The 27,380-nt window shown below is 38.6% G+C and overlaps 1 protein-coding gene across 1 annotated transcript in view; it reads right to left on the reverse strand.

The window, feature by feature from the left end:
• Positions 1 to 681: 681 nt before the first annotated feature.
• Positions 682 to 27,380, reverse strand: part of LOC146333280 (aminopeptidase N-like) — a 28,562-nt gene continuing 1,863 nt past the window's right edge. Inside the window, exons 2-21 of the mRNA XM_084721854.1 lie at positions 16,120 to 16,847; positions 15,798 to 15,940; positions 14,482 to 14,621; positions 14,144 to 14,270; positions 12,774 to 12,928; positions 12,265 to 12,378; positions 11,993 to 12,136; positions 10,783 to 10,848; positions 10,507 to 10,572; positions 9,445 to 9,620; positions 7,787 to 7,863; positions 7,522 to 7,655; positions 5,478 to 5,533; positions 5,247 to 5,394; positions 5,032 to 5,123; positions 4,750 to 4,860; positions 4,321 to 4,488; positions 2,379 to 2,519; positions 1,893 to 1,974; positions 682 to 1,756 (exon numbers count right to left, since the gene is read on the reverse strand). Coding sequence (XP_084577980.1) covers positions 1,604 to 1,756; positions 1,893 to 1,974; positions 2,379 to 2,519; positions 4,321 to 4,488; positions 4,750 to 4,860; positions 5,032 to 5,123; positions 5,247 to 5,394; positions 5,478 to 5,533; positions 7,522 to 7,655; positions 7,787 to 7,863; positions 9,445 to 9,620; positions 10,507 to 10,572; positions 10,783 to 10,848; positions 11,993 to 12,136; positions 12,265 to 12,378; positions 12,774 to 12,928; positions 14,144 to 14,270; positions 14,482 to 14,621; positions 15,798 to 15,940; positions 16,120 to 16,718 — 2,892 coding nt within the window. The 5' untranslated portion in view covers positions 16,719 to 16,847 and the 3' untranslated portion in view covers positions 682 to 1,603. The remainder of the gene's footprint in view (positions 1,757 to 1,892; positions 1,975 to 2,378; positions 2,520 to 4,320; positions 4,489 to 4,749; positions 4,861 to 5,031; positions 5,124 to 5,246; positions 5,395 to 5,477; positions 5,534 to 7,521; positions 7,656 to 7,786; positions 7,864 to 9,444; positions 9,621 to 10,506; positions 10,573 to 10,782; positions 10,849 to 11,992; positions 12,137 to 12,264; positions 12,379 to 12,773; positions 12,929 to 14,143; positions 14,271 to 14,481; positions 14,622 to 15,797; positions 15,941 to 16,119; positions 16,848 to 27,380) is intronic.

Below are 27,380 nucleotides of genomic sequence, written 5' to 3' on the forward strand. Positions count from 1 at the left end.
ATAACTGTTTTCACAGGCTGTTACTCCCTTTGACTTGTAGGTTAACTCTGACATGTAAAATCAGTGGACAGCTCCTTTAACCTTTTCATTATTTTCAACTTTATACAGGTCATAAAAAGTTAGTAAAACCTCTTATCAGCGCACGTTGTCACCTTGAACTATCACTGTCTCAAACAGGCTGAAACGAGAGACGCCTCTCCTCTGTGCTAATCTTCCTCCTCCAGCATTCTACTATGATAGTTTATCAATGTTAAGTAAGTGCAAAACATACAGTAGGCCTATTCAGCTAGTGGCCCGCGGGCTGGATTCGGCTTTTTCGAATTTCTTTTTGAAAACTGAAAATTCAAGCGGAAATGGACAGGCAAGTAATAATTTACTGGCTGCCGGAAGTAATAAACCAGTTTGTTTATTGTGCAACAGTCGCGTTGGTGTGATGAAAGAACACAGCGTGATGAGTCAGTACAAGTCAAATCATTGCTAGTTTTTTTTTTTAATTTCCTGAGGACTGGGAGGATTTATACTGGGAAAATTATTTGTAGCCATGAATTCACAAAGTATTCCATCCATCAGTGGTTTTCCTAATTAGCCCAAATGCTATTTAAGTTGAATAACCCTGATCATGCAATGTATCATGTAATGAATCATGGTATAATCATCAAGTTTTAAAAAAGGACAAACAACTCAGTCAGGCTAATTTATTTCGTAAGATCACTTTTCACAATATCTTTCTCTCCCACCACTTCAGTGGACTGCTGCAGGAAATTTACCAGATTTTTTTTTTCTTTTCTTTTCTTTTGAAAAACTCAGTCATCACACACTTGCAGGGACACACATGTGCAGTCACTTAAAAATACAGTATGAAGTTCCCATCATAACCACAGTCACCGGTTACATCACTGAAGCTGCTCTGGTGTTCTTCAAGTGTTTACAGGGACAGCTCACCCTAAAATCAAAAATATAAAATCAGTCTTTCTAGTGGAAAAGAAAGTAGGTCTAGTAGATTCTACTGCAGAAAGAAAGTAGTTCTTCTATGAAACTATATGATGATGATTTTTTGGTGCTTTGAGCAGCTGAGTGCCTTTTATTCCCTTTATATTTGAGAGACAGCAGACATCTTTATGGCTGATATCTCCAAAACTCTGCAGCTCACACCAGATAAATTGCACTACAGGCCAGGGGAAAATAGGGTGAACTGTCCCTTTAAAAACCTAATGTTTATGTTCTAAACTGATTGCATACAACACATAATGTGAGATATGATGAAAAGATAAAGACATAAATGAATTTATTTCTGAAAATGACAATGAATGTTATGCAGGTAAAACAATCTTGTTACAATGTTTTATTCTAGTGAATCACAGAGTAGAGATGAAGGTTTTCTCTTATGTTTACTGCTACACCTCTGATATATAATGACACAGTTGTTCCACTGTTCATCATGTCTGTTCCTCTGCTCTGACGCTGATGTCCACTGCTGTGTTGTGTCACATCAGTTGTTTTTGCGCCCGTTGTTTTGTTGTTCCTGATGATTATAGTGATTGTCATATGTTACGTATCCCTGACAGTACTAAAAAAGAGAGTGTGTCATTTTGTCTAATTGTTCTCATGTGGACTCCTCAGTAAGCCACTTTTGCACAAGGGCTTTGTTCTCTGTCACCCATTTAACGTTGGCTGTGATCCTCTCTATAGTCTGCTCCAGGGCCAAGGTCCCTGAGCCCAAACCAACATGGAGATTGTCTTCTTTGAATTTCTTCATCTGGAGAGAGACACACACAAAAAAATAAAGAAACAAAAACTGAGTATCTGCATTTGCTGAGATTATTTTCCTCTTAATACCCTCAGGGAAATCCTGTGTGTATTTCATTGTGGTTGTGGCTGTGTGGGCGGCATACCTCCTGCAGTTCAAACTCTGTAGAGAATCTCCATGCGACTCCGCGGATGAGATTAGAGAAGGTAAATGATGATTTTCCGTACCTAAAAAAAGAAATGCTGTTCACTTGATGTATTGATATGAAGCTAGATATATGTCCCTGTAAACTTCACATGCTACAAACAAAGTGAAATAAAGTTTGGTGGTGTTGGGTGAAAGCTCAAAAAACATATGACACACTCAAATCTTAATATAATGCTCATATGCTTCATTGCCAGAGACACTATTTTTCCAGGTAACTGCATCTCAAACAGACTTGAGGAAAGCCTTGCAGACTCAGCAAACTGGGTGAGTAAGTGAAGGAAAAACAGCACCATGTGCACTTGGAGACATTACATCTCTATATCCTCAGCATTTAACCTTTTCACTCAGTTGAGAGCTGCTCTGAATTCTGTGTTTTAAATATCCATCCATCCTTAATTCCTTCCTGCGAGGAGTGAGTTCTTACTGCTGAAAGATGTCCTTCCATCTTGCTCTGACAAAGTTCCAGGCCAGTGGCAACCCCACAATGTTTTGGGCGATGTTCACGATGGTAGAGATGGCGTCTTGTTTGCGGATCTTGGTTGGGTCAAGTGAATAATCCAGATATCTGAGTTGACCGAAAAGGTTTTATTATTAGCATTTTAATACATTTAATTCAGAAGATCATTACATTATTTAAAACATCTGGAACATGTAAAAATGTGGCACACTTGTTACCTTGATTACCTTACCAAGTTTGGGTTGATCACTGTCTTTAAATAGTAAAATCAATTGAGCTCTGGTGTGTTCAAACACAGATGCAAATTCTCCTCTTGCACAATTTAGTATGATGTATATCTGCTTTATGGATCATTCATCACTTCGCTTCTGGTGTCAAATCTGCATTATACAGTATACTATGCAGTATAATATTAAAAAACATCTTACAGTTCAATTTGTACTTATTATTAATAGTTTACCGTTTACTTTGTATATAGTGTGTATTAGCATTTAGTTAGTATTTTTGACAATGTGATATATAGATAACCATTAGCAACGTTAGCTAGCCTTATACTAACATTAGGTTGCTATGGCTCTTTTTTATACTTGTTGCTTGGAAGAACTGCCCAAAATGTAAGTGACTGACATACACCATGTTATGAACGTGAACATACATGTGCATGCTGCTTGTGTTAAACTACAATACTTTTTACAGCGCTGACACAGTGCTGTGTGCACAAGCAAAGATAGGAGGAGAGAAATTGTCCGCACGGATCACACGAGATGATCTTTTTAATTTATCTGTAGTAGAGGAAGCGATGGCCTATTTATCCAGGAACGCTTATGCTATCAATCTATGAAGTTATCAGCTCTGTGTGTGCGATTATAAACGAACACAATCACCTGGTGACTGATGTGCTGCTCTTTTATGTCGCGCCTCTTGTGTTTCCGTGATGCCAGCTCGCACACTGGGGCGGCTTCATGCCAGCGCCGGTTGGTCAGTGTAAAAACACAAGGCTGGCTTAAAGGCAAGCCCTCGTTGCAGCAATATTGTGGGATTTTTGTGTAACAAGGGCTTCTGTGTCGCTGACAGCCCTCCTCACAAACTTCATCATGGTCTTCTTGAAGTTAGCAGCCAGCCTGGTTAGCTAACTGGCTATCCTCACTATTTAAAAACACCTCTGTGATTACCAATAAATGATCGAATATACTAACTAAACATTAATACACAATGTATAAAAAGCAAATGGTAAAATATGTAATTGTCAAATTGATCTTAAAAACTGAAGTGTTTGAATAACTTGAGGATAAAAAAAAAAAAAAAACTTGGGTAAGCGAAGATGTATACTGCAGACTGACACTGGGAGCTAAGTGACAGGTATAGGTATAGAACCTTTTACAGTTTGTAAACACAAGCAGTTTTGATCACGTCCCCAGTCCAATCAACACATCTAATAGCTTGTGGCCATAGGCACCAGATTGCTATAAAAGGGTCGTGATCCTGTCAGAATTTTGAACAACTTAAGTTGACCGGTGGAATATCGATTCTGACGTATCATATATGCAACAACCAACATTTTGGTGCTGGTAAAACATTTAATTCAACATTTGCAGCTTGATAACTTGATTGGATGACCACCACCTCTGTTGCCGAAATGCGCACACAGTTTTTCAATGATGTTGTCTGTAAAAGGGTGAATATGTCAGACTACATTGTGGATTAGTAATACACTCACAAAACCTATTATGCAAATGGTGTTGCTGAACTTTAAAGACGAAAGGAGAAAACACTTCCAGCGAAGCATCTCAAAGAAAGACATCCAGATTTTTCTTATATTAACAACATATCCAAAGTGTAATCCTTGATAAGCAAAACTCCAGATGAAATCTTGAATGACGATACTCCCGCAAATCTGGATGTTGTGTACCTGTTCAAAATCCAGGGCACTTTGGTGCAGGCCATGGCCGACCTGAGCTTGGAGGCTTCAGATGCCAGAGTGGCATTCTTGAACATTTTCCAGGCAAAGTCCCACTCCTCCACACCGCCGTAGGCTATGGCACTGCAGTAAACTGAGGTTTTCAAGTTGGGATGGATCCTGGTCAGTATTAAGGTAAACATGCAGCGAGTTAGAAAATGAATGCAAAGTGCATAATCTCTGTCACACACACACACACACACACACACACACACACACACACACACACACACACACACACACACACACACACACAGAGTACATTGCTCGGTATCAACAGCTAACATTTTGTTTCACTGGCTGTCTGGGGTCCAGCAGTAAATTTTGTGCGAATGAAATCTTAAAACACTGAAGAGGTGATTTAAACCACTTTGTACTCACGGGTTGTGATGTGGGTTTTCCATCCACCGTCGGTACAAGCTTTTGGTCAGCTCTCTGCATTCAGTCACACCCATACTGCAGGCTATTTGAATAGCATTGATCTCATTATACCTGAGAAGGGAGATGTTGGAGAAAACTGGGAAAAACTGCAATATAGCACAACAATATTTAATATAAGTGAGGAAAATAAAATATAATATTGCATTGACTTAAATGGCATCACCAGAGGTTAAGTTACTGGATTTCTGCTTTAAAAATACACGCTGGTATTAGAATTCTTACTGGTCATTGTGTCCTGTGGGTACTTTGGTCCAGTTATTTGTAATCGTTCTGAAGTGCTCAAAAAGTGGTAGGATTTTTTTCTTGAGGTATGCCTAAAAAACACATTAGGTAGTTGTTTGTATATCCAGTCATTTTACTGTTTCCTTTATACACTTCTTCTAGTAGCATCAGAATAAGCAACAGCCTATTGGTATTTCTAATAAAGGAGTATTAACCTGTAAAGCTCCATAGACTTCAGTGCGGTCAAACATGAAGATGTAGTAGTTGAGGTTTCTCAGAGCTGACTCCCATGGGATGTACTCTCTTTCATTGGACAGGTATGTGGTAGTTCTCAGGGCCAGTGTTGTACTGATTATTTTGGCTCTACAAAGAAGGAACAGACCTTCATATTCTTTGCAGACATATATGTGACACATTTAATATTTTAAATATTTATTTTTCTTTACCTCGCTAGGTTGAAGGCGTCATTTATGATCTGTGCTCTGTTGATGACTGATAAAGCCTGAAAGAAATGACACACAAACACATACATGTTCGACTTCAGATACACCAAGACTACTGCAAAAAGCCATGATTAGTTTGGTGTATCATTTCCTTATGCGGCTCTGGTGTCTGCAGTTTCAGAAACCACATTTAATACTGGAATCCAGGGATTAAAATTTAAGACCAACTGAAACAGCAATACCAAGAATTAAACTTGCCAAAACCAGCACATTTCTGATTAAACACAATAAATAAAAACTCTGAAACTCTACATGTGTGGAACAGGAAATTGTGAAACAAATTAATAGCTAAAGTAAATAAAATCCAAATGTGTTTTATACAGCAGTTTTATTTCAGCCAGACAGAGAGGCTCTACTTTCTAGGTCCAGTCTCCTCTGTACAACAATGCATCAAAATGTGTTTTTACCTCTTTGGCAGTGTTTCATGATTTGCATACCTACCTTTTGCAGCATTGGTTTGTTGGAATGACAAACTTGAAGCTGCTTGAAACCCAAAATCCACAATATCCTTCTACCTATGTATTTTAGCATCTTATGATACATAATAATAAGCATCTAAAAAGTATTAATGATGTGTTTTAATCCAAACTTGAAATATTGTTATTTAAGTTTTCATAGACTTTTCTGATATTTGGTTTGAACTGGCTGTGGTTCTATTCAGACGTTTATTCTTAAAATTACACAATTAATTCAACAAACAATTGTAAAAAATGGCACCTGGCGCGTTTGGCTGTTCATCTCCACAATCATAAAATTCAGTGTTTTCCCCACTCAGGAGTGTGGATTAGTAAAGAACATATTTTTCTAAAAGCAATTAAGTGTAAATATTGAAGTTAAAAGCGTGTTGGTGTGTGTCTCATGCTTGGCACACACACATTTTCACAATCAAAAAACACCTTTCATTAATGCTAAAGAACATGTGCATGTGTGTGTGTGTAATATTATTCTCACTAATAAGGAATCAGGAATTATTATTATTATTAGAAAGAGACCTACAAAGTATGTATGGGACGGGATCACAGCTGTCAGGTTGTCTTCAGCAGGACAGGGACATGACAGCTCATTGGGATCCAGAAAAACAGGGATTGAACAATTTATATCGTTATATCCGACCACAAGACCAGTCCGACCCGGGGAGAAAACGGTGCTGGGTGAGTAACCTGTGTGTAATTTTGCACACAGGTTGAAGCTGCACCTCTGTCTGGCTCAGGTGGGTGTTAAGTCAGATTGAGGTGCAGCTTTGCAGGCAGTTTCTCCTTACTTAAAAATCTTTTCTCTTTGTTTCTTCCTGGTAAATCCGCCATCACGCTGACACCACATGCTCCTGAGAGGCGACTCTCTGATTGGTTTATTCCAAGCTCAGCTTAAACTTGCCTGTGAATTAACCAAGGCACTTGGGCACAACTGATAGGTGTATTCTGCTGTGTGCTGCTGGTGTAAGGGGCGGGACAGGACAGAATAAATTGAATCCATTTGAATCCATAAACCCATTGTGCCTTGCGCTATCCACTTACGCTTTAGACACACAGTAACACATCTGACTAACCAGTTGAGGCAGTGGCAGTCCAGCAACTCCTGTGTTCTGTGAGGTAAAATTACTGTTTTACTGTTTACTGTCAAATGAGTCTGTTGACTTCAAAGAGAGCATATACAGCAGCCTAAGTCCCCTGTCAGAAAAGGCTGTCTGATAGCAAAGTAAAATGTTGACTCTCAATATAGCATAGACTTAAACTGATATTAATTTTTTAGTTTTTTCTATTAAGTTTTTCTTTTTGAGCAAATGCAGTATGTTTTGCTGATCCTGTGCATAGTAGAACATTGTTTAGCTTCAATTCTGGTAGTCCTGAGAGAAATGTCAATCAAAAGGTGATCGTCTTGCATACGTGTACATCTTACCTTTTTCTGTATTTATATAAAAGTAGACATACAGCACAAACCAAACCATCACTGCAACCTTCGACAGGTTAATAACAGGCATGTGACTCACCTGATGGTTGGTGTTGAGCAGAGAGAGGAGACGATCCCAGTTGCCAAGATCATAATTCACCCTATAGTACCCGGATACATTGGTGTTCACCAGCACCCAGTCCTGTCCCGACACTCTCATCGGACTGTAGGTGTCTGGTTGAAAAATATTGAAGAAAGACATGCAAAATGTTCAGTTGTTGAGAGCACTGATGTGGTAGGAGCTCTGTACCTCTGCTGCTGATCCTATATACAGCAGAAGAGCAGCGGATGTTGTATAGCCATACCTGTCTTTTGAAGAAGCCAGTACTGTTGCTGCTCCACACCCGTTTTCATCCATTTAATCGGGACAAACCATGTGTAACTGGACAGAAACAGACAGAGATGGTGAGTGAAAAAGTGGAATAGTGTTGACCACTGGATGGATTCCCATGAAATTTGGTATTTATGGTCCCCAGAGGATGAATCATACTGAGTTTGGGGATGCTCTGACTTTTCTTCTAACAGCGATGAGTACATGTGTGTGAATGTGACTGAAATGTTTCAACAACCATTGGATGGATCGTGGTAAAAGTCGGGACAAACACACCCTGTCAACAGCACAGCACTACTTGTTGTTTAGTGCTAAAGTGCAAATGATAGCATGCTAACACACTAAAGATAGTGAACATGAAAAACATTACACCTACTTCATCAACACATTAGCATGTTAGCGTGCATTATTTGGCTTGAAGTACTGCTGTCCCTAAATACAGAGCTTTTGTTGAGAGACATTACAAGATAAATTTGTTTCCATCTACCTGTCAAGTGAATTTAAAGCAACCTTTATGAAATATTGCAAAAAAAAAGAAAAGAAAATGTGAAAATTTGAATGCATTTCCATCAACTGGTATGGAGCAAATACACTAAGCCACGCAAGAGTACTTTTGTCAGAAGTTAGCAGTATATGCTATGTTATACATGCTTGTATAAACAGGGTAGAAGATGTAAAGATTCAGAACCAAAAACAGCTGTTTGCTGACTGCCAATAAATCTCAAAGAAGAAGAAGAAACAAACACAGTCATCTTAGCCATCTATGAGAGAAAAATGGAGAGTGGTCTTTTGGATTTTTTCAAATGGGTAAGTTGTAATTATTCTTTTGTGTATTCATATGACAGCAGAAACAACTGATCAGTCATGTGAGTCAAATCTTCGCAACATCTGGACTTACTCGTAAAAGATGTCCAAACTTATTTTTCTTAAAAAAGCAAAATCAATTACAAGGGAGCGTAAAAACCTTTGTGCAAATTGAGACAGATTTTTCAGATTTTGTTCTTTCTGTCAACCTTTTCCAATGCAAAAGGAGAATTATGCAATATATTCACAGTAGTCAATCAACCACAATATAACACAGATGAAGGAAACACACAAAGTTTAAATACTGGCTTCTCTGACAACAATGCTACAGCCAGCCTTTTCTGCCTTTTCTGAAATTTCCATTCCATTTTGTCTCCCCATTTCACATTTACTAGAGTTTGAATTAATGCCAGATGTTTGCCAAATTAGTCTTTTTATAAGGCTTAAGAAATGAGTAATAATCTTTTAAAACAAGTAGATATTTATAACTCTTATACTGAGCAATAGGTCAGTGGAGTCGGAGTAGAAGCAGTCACTGAACTCTATAGATGATATATTAAATAGGGATTTAACCTATTTAATATATCATGTATGACTTCAACTCACTATATGGAATACAGTACTCACATTTGAACACTAGGGTCTTACATATTGCTCCTTTAAAATTCTGTATAAAAATGCTTTGATGGAAACAAAGCTATTATTTGAAAAGAATTTGTGCTTCAGTAAGTAGACATTTATCCAAATGACAGATATCGCATTAAGGATACAATCTTTTCATTTATTGTCTGCATGGAACTTACAAGATAAGGTAAAATTGGTTCCTACTTGAACTGAGAGGGCCTCTCCACTACAGATTCTGGATCCAACAGGAAGTGTTTCTGGGTGACACTTCCTGTCCGGGTGTCAATAGTGACCACTGGGAAGCCCATCTGAAGAGTCCAGCGGTGCATGATGTTGTGGACAGTGTCAGGAAGATGCATACCCGGTGTGTTTTCAACCGCCTGACAACAGAGAAAGGGTAGCAGGAATTAACAGAAAAAAACACACACACGTTTACCCTTCTCTCCAGCTGTCCTCCCATTTAAATATTTTACTGTAAATCTGTGATAATTTTTACCTTTAAGAAACGAACCCAGAGCGTGAGGGTGGAAGAATGGATGAACATCAAAGGGATGGACCAAAAAGGCAAAAAGTTTGTGCAAGTATCTCATCAGACGAGAAGAGGCTTACCCGTACTTAAAGGATCAGTGTGTAGGATTTAGTGGCATCTAGCGGTAAGCTTGGAGATTGCAAGCACCTTACATCACCCTCCCCTTCCAGGCGTATTGCAGAACTTACAGTGGCCTTAAAAATCGCAAATAGTAGGCTGTATGTAGTGCCAGTGTTTGGTTTGTCCATTCTGGGCTACTGTAGAAACATGGCAGTGTCTGAGGAAGAGGACCTGTGCCCTCTGTAGATAAACTGCTCATTCTAAGGTAACAAAAACATGATTCTTATTTACAGGTGATTATGCACTAATGAAAACATGTTTATGAATATTATATTCAATTTCTTACTTATTCTGCCCATAGATATTCATAAATCTTACACTCTGGACCTTTAATGAAGAGCAACGTTTGGTCAGAGCTATGCTTTTTGTAAAATATTCCGCAGAGAGAAAAAGGATGTGAAGCAGCATGACTAATCTACCAAGTGTAAGTGCGCCTTAGTCATTAAATTAATTTAATAACAAGTTAATCTAGCCCAGCCTGGGGCTGATTTCCAGGAAAATTCCTTTATTTTCAAATCTTACATGTTGACAGGTTTGATACACACCCAAAGATAGACTGCCAAGTGAAAGCATGTACAACAAATTTTGTACATGCTTTTTTTTTTTTTTGTACCAACCTGTTGGAGGTGGTCCCACAAGTCTGTATAAACTGTGTTGTCGAAGGCAAATGTGTTCAGGTAAGACTGAGAAGAGAAAGCAGTTATCAACATGAGGATCAGTAACTGTCAACACATTACCTTTGCTGTAATGTTAAAACTTCAGTGGACAACGTGTGTAAATATGTTATCAGTAGGAATTTTAAGAAAGAAAATACATTAAAAATTAATTTCTTGAGTAATCATCTTGATCCGTCACACCAACAGACACTGTTCCTACACACATTTAACACTCACACTGAGTCCTTTCGCAAACACCGGCTCAGTGAGAAACCCTGACAGCATCCTGAGAACGGCCGCTCCCTGAAAACAAAAACACAGAAAAAAGACCAAGATTGAAATTTTGTGTAATGGATTGTGCAATCAACCAGACAGAAGTTTTAGGTTTCCTCATTGGTGAGACATCACTCCTCATTTAGAAATGACAACATCCAGGGCTGGGAAATTGTGAAAAAATTTTAAAAACTCTTACTGACTCATATATAGGTCATGGTGGGGTGGGGGGGTAAATGTATTTTTCTAGAGAATTTAAAAACGGAAAAAACAGATCACAATAAAAATTTAAAAATGAGATTGAAACTATACTATTAGATATGTCCAATTTTTCCCTCCCAATACCTATTCTAATACTAATACCAGTACCAATCTGATGACAGTGTGTAAAAAATAAAATATTTTGTATATTGCTAACGCTCTATGGATGTGATATGATTGGTATCATGATTGTATGGCCCAGCTCAGGTACATGCAGAAAACAAATGCCACAGAATATGACTTCACCATCATGGGAAAAAAAAATGGCATACAGAACGCTGCTTGGAATTACCAGGAATTACCAGTTCCATTTCAGGGTTATTAAATTACGTGGTACCAGATTGTGCATGGACTCGATGATACTCATACCAGCATTTTAGGCAGTACTGAAGGCCGGTGTTGGTATCGGAACATCCTCATACTATGGCATTGCCTCAATTTTTCAATTACAGCTCTGTAAGTTTCCCTTTACATACGAAAATAGACCCAGGAAAGAAAAGTCTGCACCATTAAATACATCATGACGTGGATGGAGAATTTTTTTTCACTGCCTATTTGAAACGTCATTTACAATACTACTGGATTTTTAAAATGTCTTCATCGTGTTTTGTGGTCGTGTCTTGCTTGAAATACTGGCTGCACTGCTACACTGCCCCCACAACTACCGAAGGTACTGCTCTGTTCAGTCAGCATCCGTGAGCTTTCAGAAAACGTGCAGAAGCACAAACGAAATGAGCGTAGAGTACAGACAGAAGGTGTGCATATCCAACAAAGAGCATAAATAAACCTTTACTCATAAAATAAATTAACAGATATTTTTCTTATAATACAGTTGAAAAGGGGACAAAATTGTACATTGTCTGCATAGGATCCTGCATTAAATACTGTGTTAAATTGTGTCAGAGGAGCAGACCTTGCTGTAGGAGATGGTGTTGAACATCTCACTGATCTCAGCAGGGCTATTGACCTCCTCTTCTTGGCGGGACAGCGGGTGGGAGGAAGCCAAGGCATCCACAGCAAACACGCTGTACACGTCATCCAGTACGATATGGTCTTTCTGCAGCCAATTAGCAGAGAGGTAAGTTGAGGGGTGGTGGTGGGGGGCTTTCTCACCCATAACTGAGAGAGAGGTCATTGATCGTTGAAATGTAACAGGACTTTTGTTGAGGCAAGCATGGATCTTACAATGTTCCAGGTGGGCTCAGCATAGTCAGCTCCGAGGTACTCGACGTATGATGCAAAGCCCTCGTTCAGCCACAGGTCATTCCACCATCGCATAGTCACCAGGTTGCCAAACCACTAAAAACATACCACATCACATAAGAGTAAACAGAACTGTGCCACAGTGAGTTCAGATTTTGGTTCACATGTCCACTTCAGTCCAACTCCAACAAATACAAGACAAGAAATCCAAGAAATACAAAAAAACAACTAAGCAGAAAAAAAAAAAAAAAATTCTAAAGAACATTTCTCAGAGTATCACATTGTGTATGATGTCAGGTTTTGGATACATCTACAGGGTAATAGGGTTGATTATCTGTCATACATATTTGCAAAGGGAGTACTTAATAAACTGGTTGGACAGCAGACGTTTTGACTTGTCACATCAAAAAGATTTTTTTTTTCTTTTTTTCTGATTATTAAAACTGGAACTGATGCGATGACAGCAATTTGACAGGAACACTGGGGCCTACCATGTGCGCGAGCTCATGAGAGATTACAGTTGCAACTCTCTCTTTGTTTCCGTTGGAGGACCTGACGGGGTCATAGAGCAGGGTCGACTCCCTGTATGTGACCAGACCCCAGTTCTCCATCGCCCCGGCATTGAAGTCAGGCAGCGCTATCTGATCTGGGGAGGACAAGGACATCAAAATCAGAAATGTCCCTAAAAAAGCCATTAAAGTGTGCATGTGCTCCTGAATGGAGAGAAATTCACACCAAGCAACAGAAAATGTTCAGCATTTTAATGTTACCTTGTGTATCAGCCATCAAGGCATTTTACACATAAGGATACTCTGGTAAATGTTGCATTTAGCTGATCCACTGATCACCATTTGTTTCAGTAAAAGCTCAGTCCACTATCTGCATTGTGTATCTAACGGAGAAGGTTGGGAAAACTAAGTCTGAAAAAGTCTAAAGAACATAACGTTTGGTTGATTATGATTTGATGAACTGATTAATTCACCAGTAGAAAACAATGGAGCATATTCAGGATGACATTTATGTTGTGTTGCCTTGCCTGGTTTTCACTTTTTAGCCAAGCTAGACACATACGTCTAGGAATGGCAATGTCAGTCTGTCGGTCAGTCGACTGGAAGGTCTGTCCACCACAGTCACTCAAGACTGACATCTACACAACAATTTGATAGATTACTATGAAATTTCATACAGATACCCAGGGTTCAATTTACACAGTGGCATTTGGGGGGGTGGGGGGTCTCTAATTTCCTGCACATACATGGAAGTTGCATGGTTACTGTAGAAAATGTTCTACCTCAAAGTAAGTTTTCAGGGGAGCCAAGCCCCCCTTAGCTAACTTAGCTAAACTTCAGCATGTTAGCTTTACCACTGAGAGAATGTTAGCATGGTGTAGTAGTACAGCCTCGAGCCAGCATTATACTTTCTGCATCCGCAAGTGTGTGAAGGCCTGCTAGCATCTGCATAATGTAAATTTTGCAGACTTTACATTCCATAATGTAGTATAAAAAGAATTAGTATGTGTCCATGGTATCTGCATCTGTCTGCTGTTGTCTAATCCAGGTTTCATAGAGCATGACTGTTGACTCTTGTTGAATCACTACTACTGGTTTCTTGTAATGTTATTGATCTAAAAAGTGAAACTTTTTTGAATTCTTTTTAAATAAAATGGTCAACAGCAAATGTGCAAAGCTTGCACACATGGAACAAAATATTTTTCTTTACCACTGCAAACACTGACTGCAGCTGGAAATGAGATTAATATTTCTGTTTTCACAGGAAAATATTTGTCTAAGTGGCATAAAGGTGCATTTCTATCTCCGAAGGAAAATATTCGCCTAAATTTGTTGATGCAGAGTTGACCTACCTGCCTTGGAGAGCGGATATGTGGCATTGTAGTAGTGCTCATAGAACTGAAGGATCGGCCCTGTAACATTCAGAGCATAATCACCCTGCTTGTCAGCTATGGCTTTTCTTCGAGCCCAGAGTCGGATCTGCAAAGATTTTAACAGCTGTTAGTCCAGAAAATGAATAAGCTTTGCCTGAAGAGTTTGATTTCATTCTGGGGTCACATAGGAACAAGGAACATAATGATGTGACCTCTGACCCTTGTCATCAGCACTGCTTTTGGTCTCTGAGTCAAATTAATATGTATGCTGACCATACTGTTAATGTAAACAGATACAGGAAATTAATATTTCTTACCAATAAATTGTTGTTTTGGGTTGATTGAATGCTACCAAAGTCACTGACAATGAATGCCAGCAGATACGTCGACATTCTCTCAGTGGGCTCAAATGTAGTCACTGTGACAGACACGCCATCGATGACGGAGTCTACTGTGCCTGTACAGAGAGAGGAAGAGTTAGACTCTGACACTAACATTAACAGCGTGTAGTTGCTGATTTTTTAATAACATATCCAGGCTATTAATCATTTACAATGAAACAGGCTTAAACATTACACTTACAGTACTGCATACTGTTCACATTTTCTCTGAAAATCATTTTTATTACAGACCTGTTAAACATCTTGTACTAACCACCATTTGCATTTTTTGCATTACACTTACTAAAAAATAAAATTTTATTAGGGTTTGAGTCCAATGATTATTATTTGCTCAAATTGCCATGAGCTGGAACTCAGCCCAATAAGTGCTAACCAAGAAATATGAAACCAATCAGATGGCCCAGTATTTAACGTCCAAAATGCTAATTAGCATAAACTGAAAAACTGTAAAGTGACATGTCCTTTTTTATTTCGACTCTATCAACACCAAATATACAGTATTGCGTGACTGAGATACACATTTCTGTCACAAATGAACAAAATCAGTCCAAAAACATAGTCATGGGCTTAGCAGGAAATAAGCCATATCTCATTAAGTATTTTGTTCAATCATCATAATATCTTGGTAGACACTTTCAGGCCATTGTTGGGAACAGGTCTACATTCTGGTTTACATTAAAGGTCATTGTAGGGCTACATTTTAGGTCACTAGCATTTTGAGCCAGACCCATTTGGGGCACTACAAATACCAAACACATGTACCTCAAAACCCAGCGGGCAGAATTTCAGTGCATGCTCAAGGGGCAAGTACTGCAAGTGGCATATCACACATTTGCACATAACTCAACATGCCTCGGAGCAATCCTGATTAAACTCACCGGAGACATCCAGGGCTATATCCTGAACATCCACATAGAGTTCTATATTTTTTTGTCAAATTTGATTAACAGGAAACAAATGGTGGCACTCTGGGCGCACAGTTATTGAAATGCTGCAGGCATTGTGATGATGAAACAAATCAAGTAGCTGGGGTGACTTTAACTGTGGCTGAATGAGCTGCTTCTTTCTGTTGAGCACAAAAGGTCTTGAACCCATGAATTGACGCTTGTGGCTGTAGTTTTCAATATGTATTTCTATTGTTATTTGATTTTACAATTTACCTATTTTTTCCACAGAGAATTAAGATGTAATGATATTTGAAGGGACTGAATTTCTGTGTATCTAAAACAAACCAATTTCCCTGCCGTTGGACAGGGCCACGGTGGCTCTGTCGTGGATGATGGTGACATTGAACACGGCTTTCATGGCTGGCTCGTCAAAACAGGGGAAGGTTTTCCTGGCATATGTTGCTTGCATCTGTGAGGTAGCAGCAATTCTGCAAAATGTTCACATTAAACATTAACACAAGACAAACATTAACCATGCAGAGTCCTCCCAAGAGGAGCAATGAAACCATGAAAATTAACTCTCACTATCAAGAGTACAATGATGGCACACTATTTTGTTGTTTTGTTGTTTGTTTCATTATTTATTTACGACTGTGTCATTGCTTACTTCTTCACACCATCCTCAATGTATTCACTCCGGTAGAGGCCTTCCAGGTCATCTGCCAGCTCCCCCACAAATTCAGTGTAAAGCACATATGATGCTCCAGCAGTTAGTCTGCTGCCTAGCTGAAGAACCAGAAACTCCGTCCTCACAACCAGCCAAGACTTTCGTATAGCAGGCACAGTGGCTCCAGCCAGGCCTCTCAGCTTAGCATGGTGCCCAGAGAAGGTGGTGAGGTTCAGCTTGTTGGAGTGGATGATGATCAGGTCTGTTTCCTTCACACATCTGATGACCACTGCTGTATGTCCGCTGAAGATGTACAAGCCATCTGCGTCAGGCTCCAGCCGGGGCCACAGGGTCACATTGTAAGACACAGGAACAAGCGAGTCTGGAAGTCTGTAGTGGTCCCAGGGCTCCTTTGGGAAAAAAGGAGTGGTAGGTGGCTGGCTGGTGCCGTGTGTCGCTTCATCCTCAGGCTTGCCTCGATTCTTGGACCGTTCCTTGTCGTAGGCGATAGACAGAGCTATGATTGTAGCCAGGGCAGTGGCCGCCAACACAAGCAACCCCAGGCCCACATTTTTACTGACATAGTACACTTTCCCCATGACCGGATCAAGAGATCAGAGAAGAACTGTGAGGGGTCTCAGTCTGTGTTTGTCCAGCACAGCAGGTCTCTTCCCTCCTCAGTTAATGGTTGAGATATTAACATGGCAAAAAAGACATTTTCATAGCACCTACAGAGAAACGGAAAGATGAGAAGACATTTAGTCAGCGACTCAGCTGCCCCAATGTTCATAAATGTTAAGTAGTTTCATTGTTGCTATGTGCTTTAAGTACATTACTATTTAATATGAATAAATCTTTTCAGTCTTTGTCAGTAACGATCATGAATACACATTGTGTGCCACCAGAAAATCTATAAAATGTATTCACCACTGCTTTGCACTGTATTAACTATGATACTCCAGAGAACTCATCATGCATAGCAAAGTCTTCCATGCAGGGAGGCTCATAGAAAAGTTCTGTGATCAGTGGTGTAAAGCAAGCCTGCCAGCTGTTACCATTCCTGCATACGTTAGACAGCATGGGAGCAAAACAGTATGATGCCAGTGAACATGTCACTGCATGCAACTTCATAAATTACAGTCAGTTAAAAAGACAAGATTTAAGTTTTAAAGAAAAGTCCAAGATGATGAAGAGCTATTGTATTGACAGCAAATCATTCAAAATCAATCTGGAAGAAGAAAAAAGTGTTTAGAAGAGTAGCATTCAATTCCTTGAGAAAAAAATATGATTGCATGAAATAAGGAAGAAAGACAAAAATAGGAAAGCTGGTGACAAATTCAGTGAACTGACTGTTATACAGCAATTACTGCGTAGATGTGTTGATAGATGCTGACCAATATCTATCTAAAACTTACCATTTGCACCTATAAGCTACTGCTCATACCCAGTACCAAGTACGACTTAAACTGCAAAAGCCGGTCTGTACACACCTCGAGAGTGTTGAATTGAACAGGAGTGTGTTTTGTTGTTTATCAGTTTAAGTCTTCATTTTCATGAGGGGTATTATAATATTTCTTCTTGGAAAAATGACAGTCTTGCTTTAAAGTTATAATTTTAATAAAATATTTATTCAGTTTCTTTCTGAGAAAAGGAATGTAAGTGTGAAAAGCGCAAATTGTGGTTTTACTTGGGGCTATGTGCCAGAACATTTCTTAATTGGCACTGTCATTTTATGGATTCTCTGCTGGTGGCAAAGGTCTCTCGACTCTCGACTCTGGAGATGGATATAGTTCATTCACCCTCCCTGTGGCTTTGACCAAAACTCATATCTGGAAATGAACAGTGTTGGGCAGTAATATATTACTGTAACATCATTATTTTTCCTAGTAACAAATAGTGTAAGGGATTGCAATTTGCAAAACTAATTATATTACAGTTACTGTTTCAAGTATCTCTGTATTACTGAGTTACTTTTTGACCTAGGTAGGCTACATGTACACATGGCAGGTCAGGGCAGGTCACGTCAGCTGCTAGCCAAAAAGCCAAACACTGAAGGGAGGATGAGGGAGAGGACGAGAGGCAGAGTTTCCACAAATGGAATGGTTGTCATCATTTTGACTTTGTTTCATTCCTCCAGAGAAAATATGTGGTGATAGAATCTAATTTGAAGACCACACTCAGAGAGGTCGACCTTGTTCCCGCTACAGCCGACACCTGGACAGCTGACAAGAAAAGCTTTCTGGGTTTAACCGTTAACTGGATAAAAGTCCTTTGAGCACAACAAGGCTGCCAACAAGTTACAAAAGTTATGTAACTAATTAATTTTGATACTAGACAATAAGTCAAGCAATATCATTACTTTTTAAAGCAGTGATAAATAAAAAGTAATATATTGCACTTCGTGAGTCACTTGCCCAACACTGGAAATGAATGACAATTATTTTTTTATTCATCATTTAATTTTCATTTATCATTGTTGTAGGCCTAAAGTGATTTTTACATTAACTGTAAAAATGTGTAGCCTAAATACAGAAAATAAAATGTGTGTCATAGCCTATACATCTACAACTCAGTGCCTTTTCTTCTATATTTTGCTGGTTGCCACTTTTGAATCTCCTTAGATGTCTAATCCAAAAGAAGAAAAATCTCTGTGGAAAAGAGAATTTAATAGCTGCGACTCCAGACAGATATTTTTTCTTTTCTTTTCTTTTTCTTTTTTTTTTTTTTTTTTTGCAAAAAATGGCTCCTTTCATAGTGAAGGTTGCCAGTGAAGACTCCAGCTTTAAAGGTGTTGCTAAGCAGATTTTTACCATTCAACAGATCCACCCCAGCTGTTCCCCGCTGTTTCCAGTCTTCTCATGCAAAATTAAGCTAACTAGATGGCTGTAGTGTACAGACATGAGAATGGTGTCAATCTTTTCATCCTACTCTCAAGAGTTACAATAAGTATATTTCTCAAAATGTTTACATCATATTTTTGTGATAACTAAATACAATCAGCTACTGTATCATTTCATGATAGGTAGAAGACTCCATGTTCTTATTAAAAATGTACTCTCACTCCATTTTTGGACTATAGGCAAATTCCACTTATTAAGTATAAAACAAAATAGCGTTTTTCTTTTCTTCAACAGGGAGGATGCCTGCAGAATATTGAGGGATCCAAGATGGAATTTTGTAGATATTTGAAGTTAAAAGCTAAAGCCCCTTCTGTTATTGCTTTTGTCTTTTCTTATGCTTTGGGGTTATTATTACTTGATGGGTTTCCAAGCGACATCGCAGGCGGGGGTCGGAAAACGATCCAAAATGACTGATCATTTCTGAGAATATCAACATGCCAAAACCCCCCGCCCAAAAAAAACAAAATGTTTTGCCAAAAACTGCACAAATCACAAATGTAATGAGTGGAAAATGTCTCTTATCCCAAGAAGGAAGTCTGCCTGTTAGCTCAGAGTGCATAATTGTCATTGTGTAATTACCTCCAGCGATCTGATCAGAGCCCTGGATGTTATGAAACTGCAGGAATAAATGTCTCACACTGTTCCTGTGTGTTCATGGTTGTTTAATGGATATTGATAACGTTTGTCATGCTAGGTTTCATTTCATACTTTCAATGTGGGAGCAGACTGAAGGCTTTTGGATGGGAACTGCGTTGTGTTGTTTTATGCTTAGACAAAAAGCAGGTGTGCAGAGTCTGCTGTCATGATCCTGTGTGTCTGATTGATGACTCAGTTAACCCTGTATTGACACAGTTTGTCAGGTGTGACACTGTGTGTTTACACTGCAGTAATATGAGTTTTTAATGTCACTGTTATGTTATTATCTATAATAACAAGGCAAAGAGGGAGGTTGCCATTAACACTTTATTTTGTCAGGCACAAGCCACACAACTTTGCCAACATGTGGCACGCGTCCAGTGTCTGGTATATTTTGAAAGAAGAGCTTCATACACACTAATGTTATGAATTTAATAATCTAAATGAGTGTATCAGTGCTCTTAACTTCTGCAGCAGCCAAGTTGCATGCTAAAGTTGTTTTTTTGTGTTTTTTCTCCTAACATTAATTGTATGAAGGGGGCGTCTGTGCTTTTACACCCACACTGTCGATTGCTGTTTTTGGACACACACAGGAAATTTCTTTCTAACCTTGTGTTTAGCCCAAGTGTAAACTCACCATGATATCACCCACGTGTTTGTGGACTACTGTTTTGAAGTCTCCAGTTTGGCTTTGTGTGTCACCATACTTTTTTTGGAGTCAGATGAGACGGTATTTGGATGAGAGGGCTGAGCTGGCAAGGGTACACATTACAATGCCTCCATCATGATCAGATCTGACTGAGAACCTGACGACACACTGTGGTACTGACTTTTCAGTCACAAGGTAGCCACACCCTGAAGCATACCCTGCTTTAACGTCTTTTATTACAATCAATTGAGACCATGAACTTATCAGAAAATGTTTACTGAGGTAATAAATCAAGTGAGAAGTCAAGTACTTTTCTCATAAGCTTACATTCAGCTGGCCTTCTTTTTGCAACCAGTGGAGATTAAGTAGACATAATTATAATGATGCATAACTTTAAGCCTTTTATACCACTTATAAACCTTTGCTTATATAAGATTTTATGACAATGTGGCATCCTTGATTTGGAAACCCATGTGTTGATTTCCTCTCCTTTTTTCTGTTTTCCTTGTCTGTCGCGAGCGAAATGTCTTGTCATATATTTCATTTCTCGTTGTGATTACAGGTTCGGTCGGTAACTCATAAAATTAACTTATAAATACTAGTTAATAACTAACTCATATTTGCTGTATCTTTACAGCGGTGCATGAGACAGATAATATGTGAAGACATCAGGTTGTTCTGGCTCCTCTTGCTGCTCCTAAAGATATTTGAAGGAGTCCACCATGCTGGAATGAAAATAGCCAATCGAAGCGTGGAGGAGTCTGTAAAGGCCCCCACACATGATCAGTGGTTTTCCTACAGAGAGAGCGGTGGCGCTCGACGAAGTGCCACTGCCACTGACCTTTGAAAGTGCAACCAATGAAATAACAGTTCAATGTGACGACGCAGCCAGAAGCAACCACAGATGTGTAGAGGCGACACAAGTAGAGGAGGGTCAGACTGATGGACAAGTCTTGAAGGGAACCTCAGACCTGCAAAAGATCACATGAGAGTGATTGTTTTAGCATTCGTGCAACGTCACAATGAAGGAACATCACACACAAATCTCAGAAGAGTTTCACAAATCAAGGGTTACCTTCCGGACACAGTCAAAGAAAAGTGTCTCAGCATTCCCCAAACACTACAGCATTAAAAACAGACTACGATCTTGCTAGTAAATGTAATACGTGGCAAAATGTGAACAGTCAAGTCGTGCTATGAGTACACTTCATGAACTTAGCTGTTTTAATAAAACAACACTCCGTAGGGTGGGCAACAGTCATGAAGAGTAGCCATTTTGATTATTTTACAAATTGAAGTCCAGGAGGACAGAAACCATGTTAAGTATCACTTCTGTACAGGTATGGACAATTCGATTAGAACAAAGATCACAGTGTGACGTTATAAAATTATAAAACAGAGTCTGTTTAATCATATTATCGATAAGCAACATTTATAGTTGCTCTGATACTCTCTGATCAGCAGTCTGGCATTTTTATGTAGTCTGAACTCATAAACCGTAGCTCATAAACACTCAGAATGATGCGGGGAAGGTAACAGTTTCAGTGGTCAGATCAGCAGTGTCGTCCACACTTTTCATTATCAGTAGGTGCACAGAGATCAGCTGTGCTAATATCTCCTGCTTTAGAGCACACTGATGTACAAAACAGGAGATAACTCAAAGCATACTTTGTCACTTGTTGCTTCTATCATTTGAAGCACAAAAGCCTGACTGTGCAATTTTTCTTTCCTCCTTTCCTTCCTATCTGATAGCATGCGCAGATGTTTCCTCTGTAGCATCATCAGCTAATCATTTTACTGGACGTGTGGGAGTTCAGGAGGAACAGTCAGTAACCACTTTGAGATCAGCAGATGTGTCAGCTGTCACATGTGTGTTGGTTTCATCTCCCCACAATGTTTTTATTTGTCAAAACCATCAGGAGTAGAAACTAAATAGCAGATAAAAATAATAAAATAATTATATAAGAATATTCTTTTAGTGTACAGAAATATATTTAAAAAATTCTCCATCTCCTTCTTATAGATCCTTGATAGTGGGACTATAAGTGGAAAGTTGTTGTATTAATTTTGAATTAACTTAACGTTAAGCATCAAAGTTCATGTTTGACCTTGGACCTTGACTGAAATCACTGATGACAGCTGAGAAAACTTTATCTGTGATGACGACTAATGAGTTGGAGGTGAAGGTTTGCAACTCACGTTCCTATAAATGATTAATGATTTAGTAACCGTTACACCTGCAGACCCGAAGTGTGAAACCTAGGACCTTTTACTTCTATTTTTTGGCACATTCAAGTTTAGACAGACAGAGAGACACAGACAGGCATGCAGAGTGGCAGACAAAGATAGACAGTCAGTCTTTTTAAAATGTTAGTAATTTCAAACCTTGAGCTACTTCAGGTGTAATTGTCTCTGTTTTAACTAGTGAGAACTCAGGTCCTCTCAGTATTCAAATTTGAATGTTCTGTAACACACAGGCGATTGGTCAATTTCACCAGCCTAACTGCTGTTGGTTAAATCAGCCAATCGCCTGTGAGCAACAGCACATTCAGTTTTAAATGCGCCAAACAGACAAAAATTGAGAAAATATACCACTCCAACTCCAGCCGTTGAACGAAAAACCATAATTGCTACAGCTAAAAACTACATACAGTGAGCAAGAGGACAAGATGCCAAACACAAAGGTGCAAATTTTATTTCTGTGGTGTGAAAAATGAGGCCAGTAGCGCAATGGACCACCGGCACGGCTTTTCCTATGAATTTCTGTACAATTTGTGTATGTAGAGTGAACAATGTGGCTGTAGCAGCAAGTTTAAGAGAAAATTTCTAGATGATTTTGGAGCCGCTCTCCACTCTAGCGATGACATCACCCACTCTAGCGCTAATGACTGCACACAATACACACCCATTATAAAGTCTGAGAAGAGATGAAAAGTTCATGTTTTTTTAAACTGCTAGTGTGGAAAAACTAAAAGAAATGTTGAAAGTTTGAATTAGTGACTGAAAATCCACGGCATTGTAAGCGTTTGAGAGTTGGAATGGAGTTTCATATGTTTGCAGAAAATATGAATGTTACGGAAAATCAGACAGGTTTCCAATCATGTCCTAATAAATCTGAATAAGCTGAAGTTTGAATGGTTTGAATCGGTTGAAGTATGCTGAAGTCATTCGAATTTGAAAAACGCGTTGGAATAATAATAATAATAATAATAATAATAATAATAATAATAATAATAATAAAACAAATATAATAGTAATAATAATAACAATAAAGAATTTTGTTAGTAGAAGAACAAAGGGTTTGAATGCTTGCAACATTCACACCCAATAAATAAATAAACCTTTTGCATGCACAGAAGATGTTAACTATTTAAACATTAATTTCACAAAGACACGTGATGATGATGATGATGATGATGATGATGATGATGATGATGATGATGATGATGATGATTGTGGCCCATTGTGCAGTAACATTAATGAAGCCTTAGTTACAAGTATGCTCTTGTTCTTGGTGGTTCTTCCCTTCACACCTGCTTGACATTAAGAATTACTAACTGAGGGTTAGTCTATAACTCATGTTGCATTGTAGTTGTCTCTTTCACACTTTTACAATAGTGAGACTTTACAGCAAAAGATAAGATTTCCTATTTTACAGGAACCTGTGTGTGGAAACAACTTTACCTCAGCTGACACCAAGTCTACACCAATCTTGTACACAAGATTCTGTTTTTAGGCTTTATTTGCATACAGATAATTGGATTATTATGTTGGTGATAAAGCTTTTAATGAAAAAGTAAGATTTTGATTATGGAAATTTTAATTCCTATTCTATCTGAATCTGTCTTGGTATTTCAGTCTATTAATTTCTGTAGATAAAGCTGCAATAAATGAGATGATAAAATAATCAAATGTGGCAACGTGTTTAATAGACCAAGTAAGGTGCCGCAGTGATAAGTGTGATAGTTTTATCAGGGTTATCGACCATGTTATTAAGTAAGACACCAAGGCTGAAAAGCTCAGTGAGTCTAAAAACACACACACACACAGTCACTGCTATGTGAAAGTACACCTTTAGTGAACAGCACATGCAGGTAGGTTTTCCTTCACACATTTGCTTGAGGTTAGGAATAACTAAATTGATATTTAATCTACAACCCACGGTGCATTGTTTAACACTTTTATGATGAGAGGCTAAGGATAAGATTTCCTCTGCTACAGAATCCCACTGTTTATTCCCAAACAAGCTCACCTGACTGAAGCTGCAACCTGTCCACAACAATCTTGACTCTATGTAAGCATCTGTTTTTAGACATTTAATGTGTTCTCACTTTTTCTATAATTGCTCAGTATAGTATCTGAAGATCTGGGATGAAAAAACGCCACAGCTGTATTGCCAAGGTGGCTGGTAAGGTGATAGGAGTCCCACAGACCCCCCCTGACGGCTGACTTTGACCAACAGGTTCTCTGCAAGACCAGCTCTGTATCAGACTGCACAAACCACCCCCTTCACTTGGAGTTTAAACTCCTCCCTCAGGCTGCAGAATTAGATTACCTTGGTTCCCCGTGCAATAATCATGCTGAATCTGCTCTTTTGTGTTTTGTTGTGTTCTGTGAATTTACAGGAAACAGTTTTGCATTTTTGAGGGTTTTTTTTTATCTTTTGCCCCTGAATGCAAATCAAGTTTCCCATCTGTTAAATCGACTGACTGAAGTGTGATCCAAGGATCCACTCGGTTATGATGGCGACTCCTCTGACACTGCTATGTGAAGGAACAGGACATCTGGAAACAATGGATCTGAATGCGACCAAACTCTCTGCTGAGCAAGAACACAGAAACTTCTATGATTTCTCTAATACGAAACACGTCCTCTGTGCTTCTGCCCCGCAATGCCTGAAAGATGAAACCATCCACAGTTTGTTCTTCGGTCACACATCATAGCAACAGTGACTATAGAAACAGTGAATTTAAAACGTTGGACAACAAACAAAAGGTTGTAATGTTTTCATTCTATGTCTTTTTGGACTGATTATTATAACCAAAAAAGCCATAAAACCTTGTAACACTGGCAAAAATTAAGATACAGGCTTCAAGGATTTAATATTTATATTGAAGTCTTATTGTGATTTAATTGATTTTAATTTTTTTGACCTACTATAGTCACTGTGACTCCCAATGACTGCTAAGTTTGGGCTTGTCATGATATGTCTATTAGGGCTGGCTAACATTTAAAATATTACGATACCAGTACCCTTAAAATGATACTGATACCATGGAGTGTTTCATTCAACATCTTTTTGGAAGGTTCTTCATTATGAGGAACCCTTGCAGTGATTGGCTGCAAGCAAAACCATACAGAAAGTCAGTTCTTTAGATCCAGGAACCAAAAGGATTGAACACGGGTGCTGTTTGATTGGAGAGGTTTCCAGACTACTTGGTACTGGGTTATTTCAATCGATACCTCAATTCGACACCTTAAAGGTAGTACCAATACCCAGCCCTGTACTGGTATAGACCTTTTTCACAGCAGGCATTTTGATATGAAATAGTAGGATAAACATGAGTGTTAACCAACCTTGAGCCTTTCCAGCCTGACCAGTTTGACCTGAATAGAATTAAACTTGAATTAACTTTAATTAAATCTTAATATAACAGACCAGAGAGATTCTGTCCCAGGTGCAGCCTGTGCTAAAAGTCAAAAGTGATTTTGTCTTTGTCTTACTGGTGAAGCGCAATCAGTTCATGAAATCTGTAAGCAAGAGGTCAACATTAATCTGCCTGTCTATTAAATAAATGCTTCTACTGCCCCAAACAAATGTCCCTTTTTGGACAAGTTAATAAGCAAAATAAGGCAAACACATCACAATCACCTTCCCCCAGCGAAGCAGATGGGGGGATAATCTGTGTTTATCCTGGGCCACAAAATCACATCTCCTCACTGAGTAAAAAATGACAACAAAAGAGCCATGTGACCACCTCTGTCTCATGACTGTAGGACTCTCCTCTTTCCTATTGGTTAGAACCTGTGCAAGTTCCTAAAGGGACACTTCACCCCAAAAACAATCTAGATAGTTTTGGAGATATTAGCCGCAGAGATGTCTGCCTTCTCTTCAGTATAACAGAACTAGATGACACTCGGCTTGTGGTGCTCAAAGCACAAAAAACAGCTATTTTCTTTCCATAGTAAAGTCTACCAGAGACACTTTCTTTCTGCAATATAGTCTACCAGAATTACATGAAACTGCTCACAACAAGGTCTGTTGTTTAAAAAGTATTTTTTGGTGCTTTAAGAACCACAAGCCAAGTGTCATTTAGTCCTGTTGTATTGGAGAGAAGGAAGACAATTCTACAACTCACACAAAAAGTGTACACAGCACTGCAGGTAAGGGGACAAATACGCATTTTTAATTTGGAGGTGAAGCATCCCTTTAAATGCTAATAACAGTATGTCTATGCATGTATGCTATGGGGATGTCACAATATCAGATTCTCACTCCACGATTATTGCGGCCAAAAGAACTGATGATTCCAATGGTACTGCGCTATCTAAAAAAATAAAGCAATTAGTCAAATCTGTAATATTAAAATGTCAATATTTCATTTTTAAAATGTAACTGTTATTGGTAGGGATATTAATAATAAATCAGTGATCGATTATTGCAGTTAAATATGTACAGTAACTGATTCAACAATCTGGAAAAAGGCAGTAATCACATCTCTGACACTGTTTTTGTGGTTGAGCCATTTGTTGTATAAAGAAAGTTAAATTTAAAACAAAGCAAAACATTTGAGAAAAAAAATGAGAAAAGGGAAAATGAGAAAAAACATGCATTCTGTATCATACATATTTATTCATCAATTATCTTAAGGAAAACGCCGTAAATTTGCAACCCTAGATATCGTGACAGCCTTAATATGCTACTTAAAATTTAAAAAATCTTAGTTTGTATAAAAAAAACCAAAAAAACAAACGGTTTTGCTTTGTGCACGGGACTGGTGACGTCGTCCTTCTTACTGTAAATCTCAGCATGACACACGCTTGTTTTGTTTGCATCGTTTATCACTTCTCTCACA

This window comes from Lutjanus erythropterus, chromosome 1, assembly GCF_056507025.1.
Source record: "Lutjanus erythropterus isolate fLutEry1 chromosome 1, fLutEry1.hap2, whole genome shotgun sequence".
In the NCBI taxonomy this organism is placed as follows: domain Eukaryota; kingdom Metazoa; phylum Chordata; class Actinopteri; order Lutjaniformes; family Lutjanidae; genus Lutjanus; species Lutjanus erythropterus.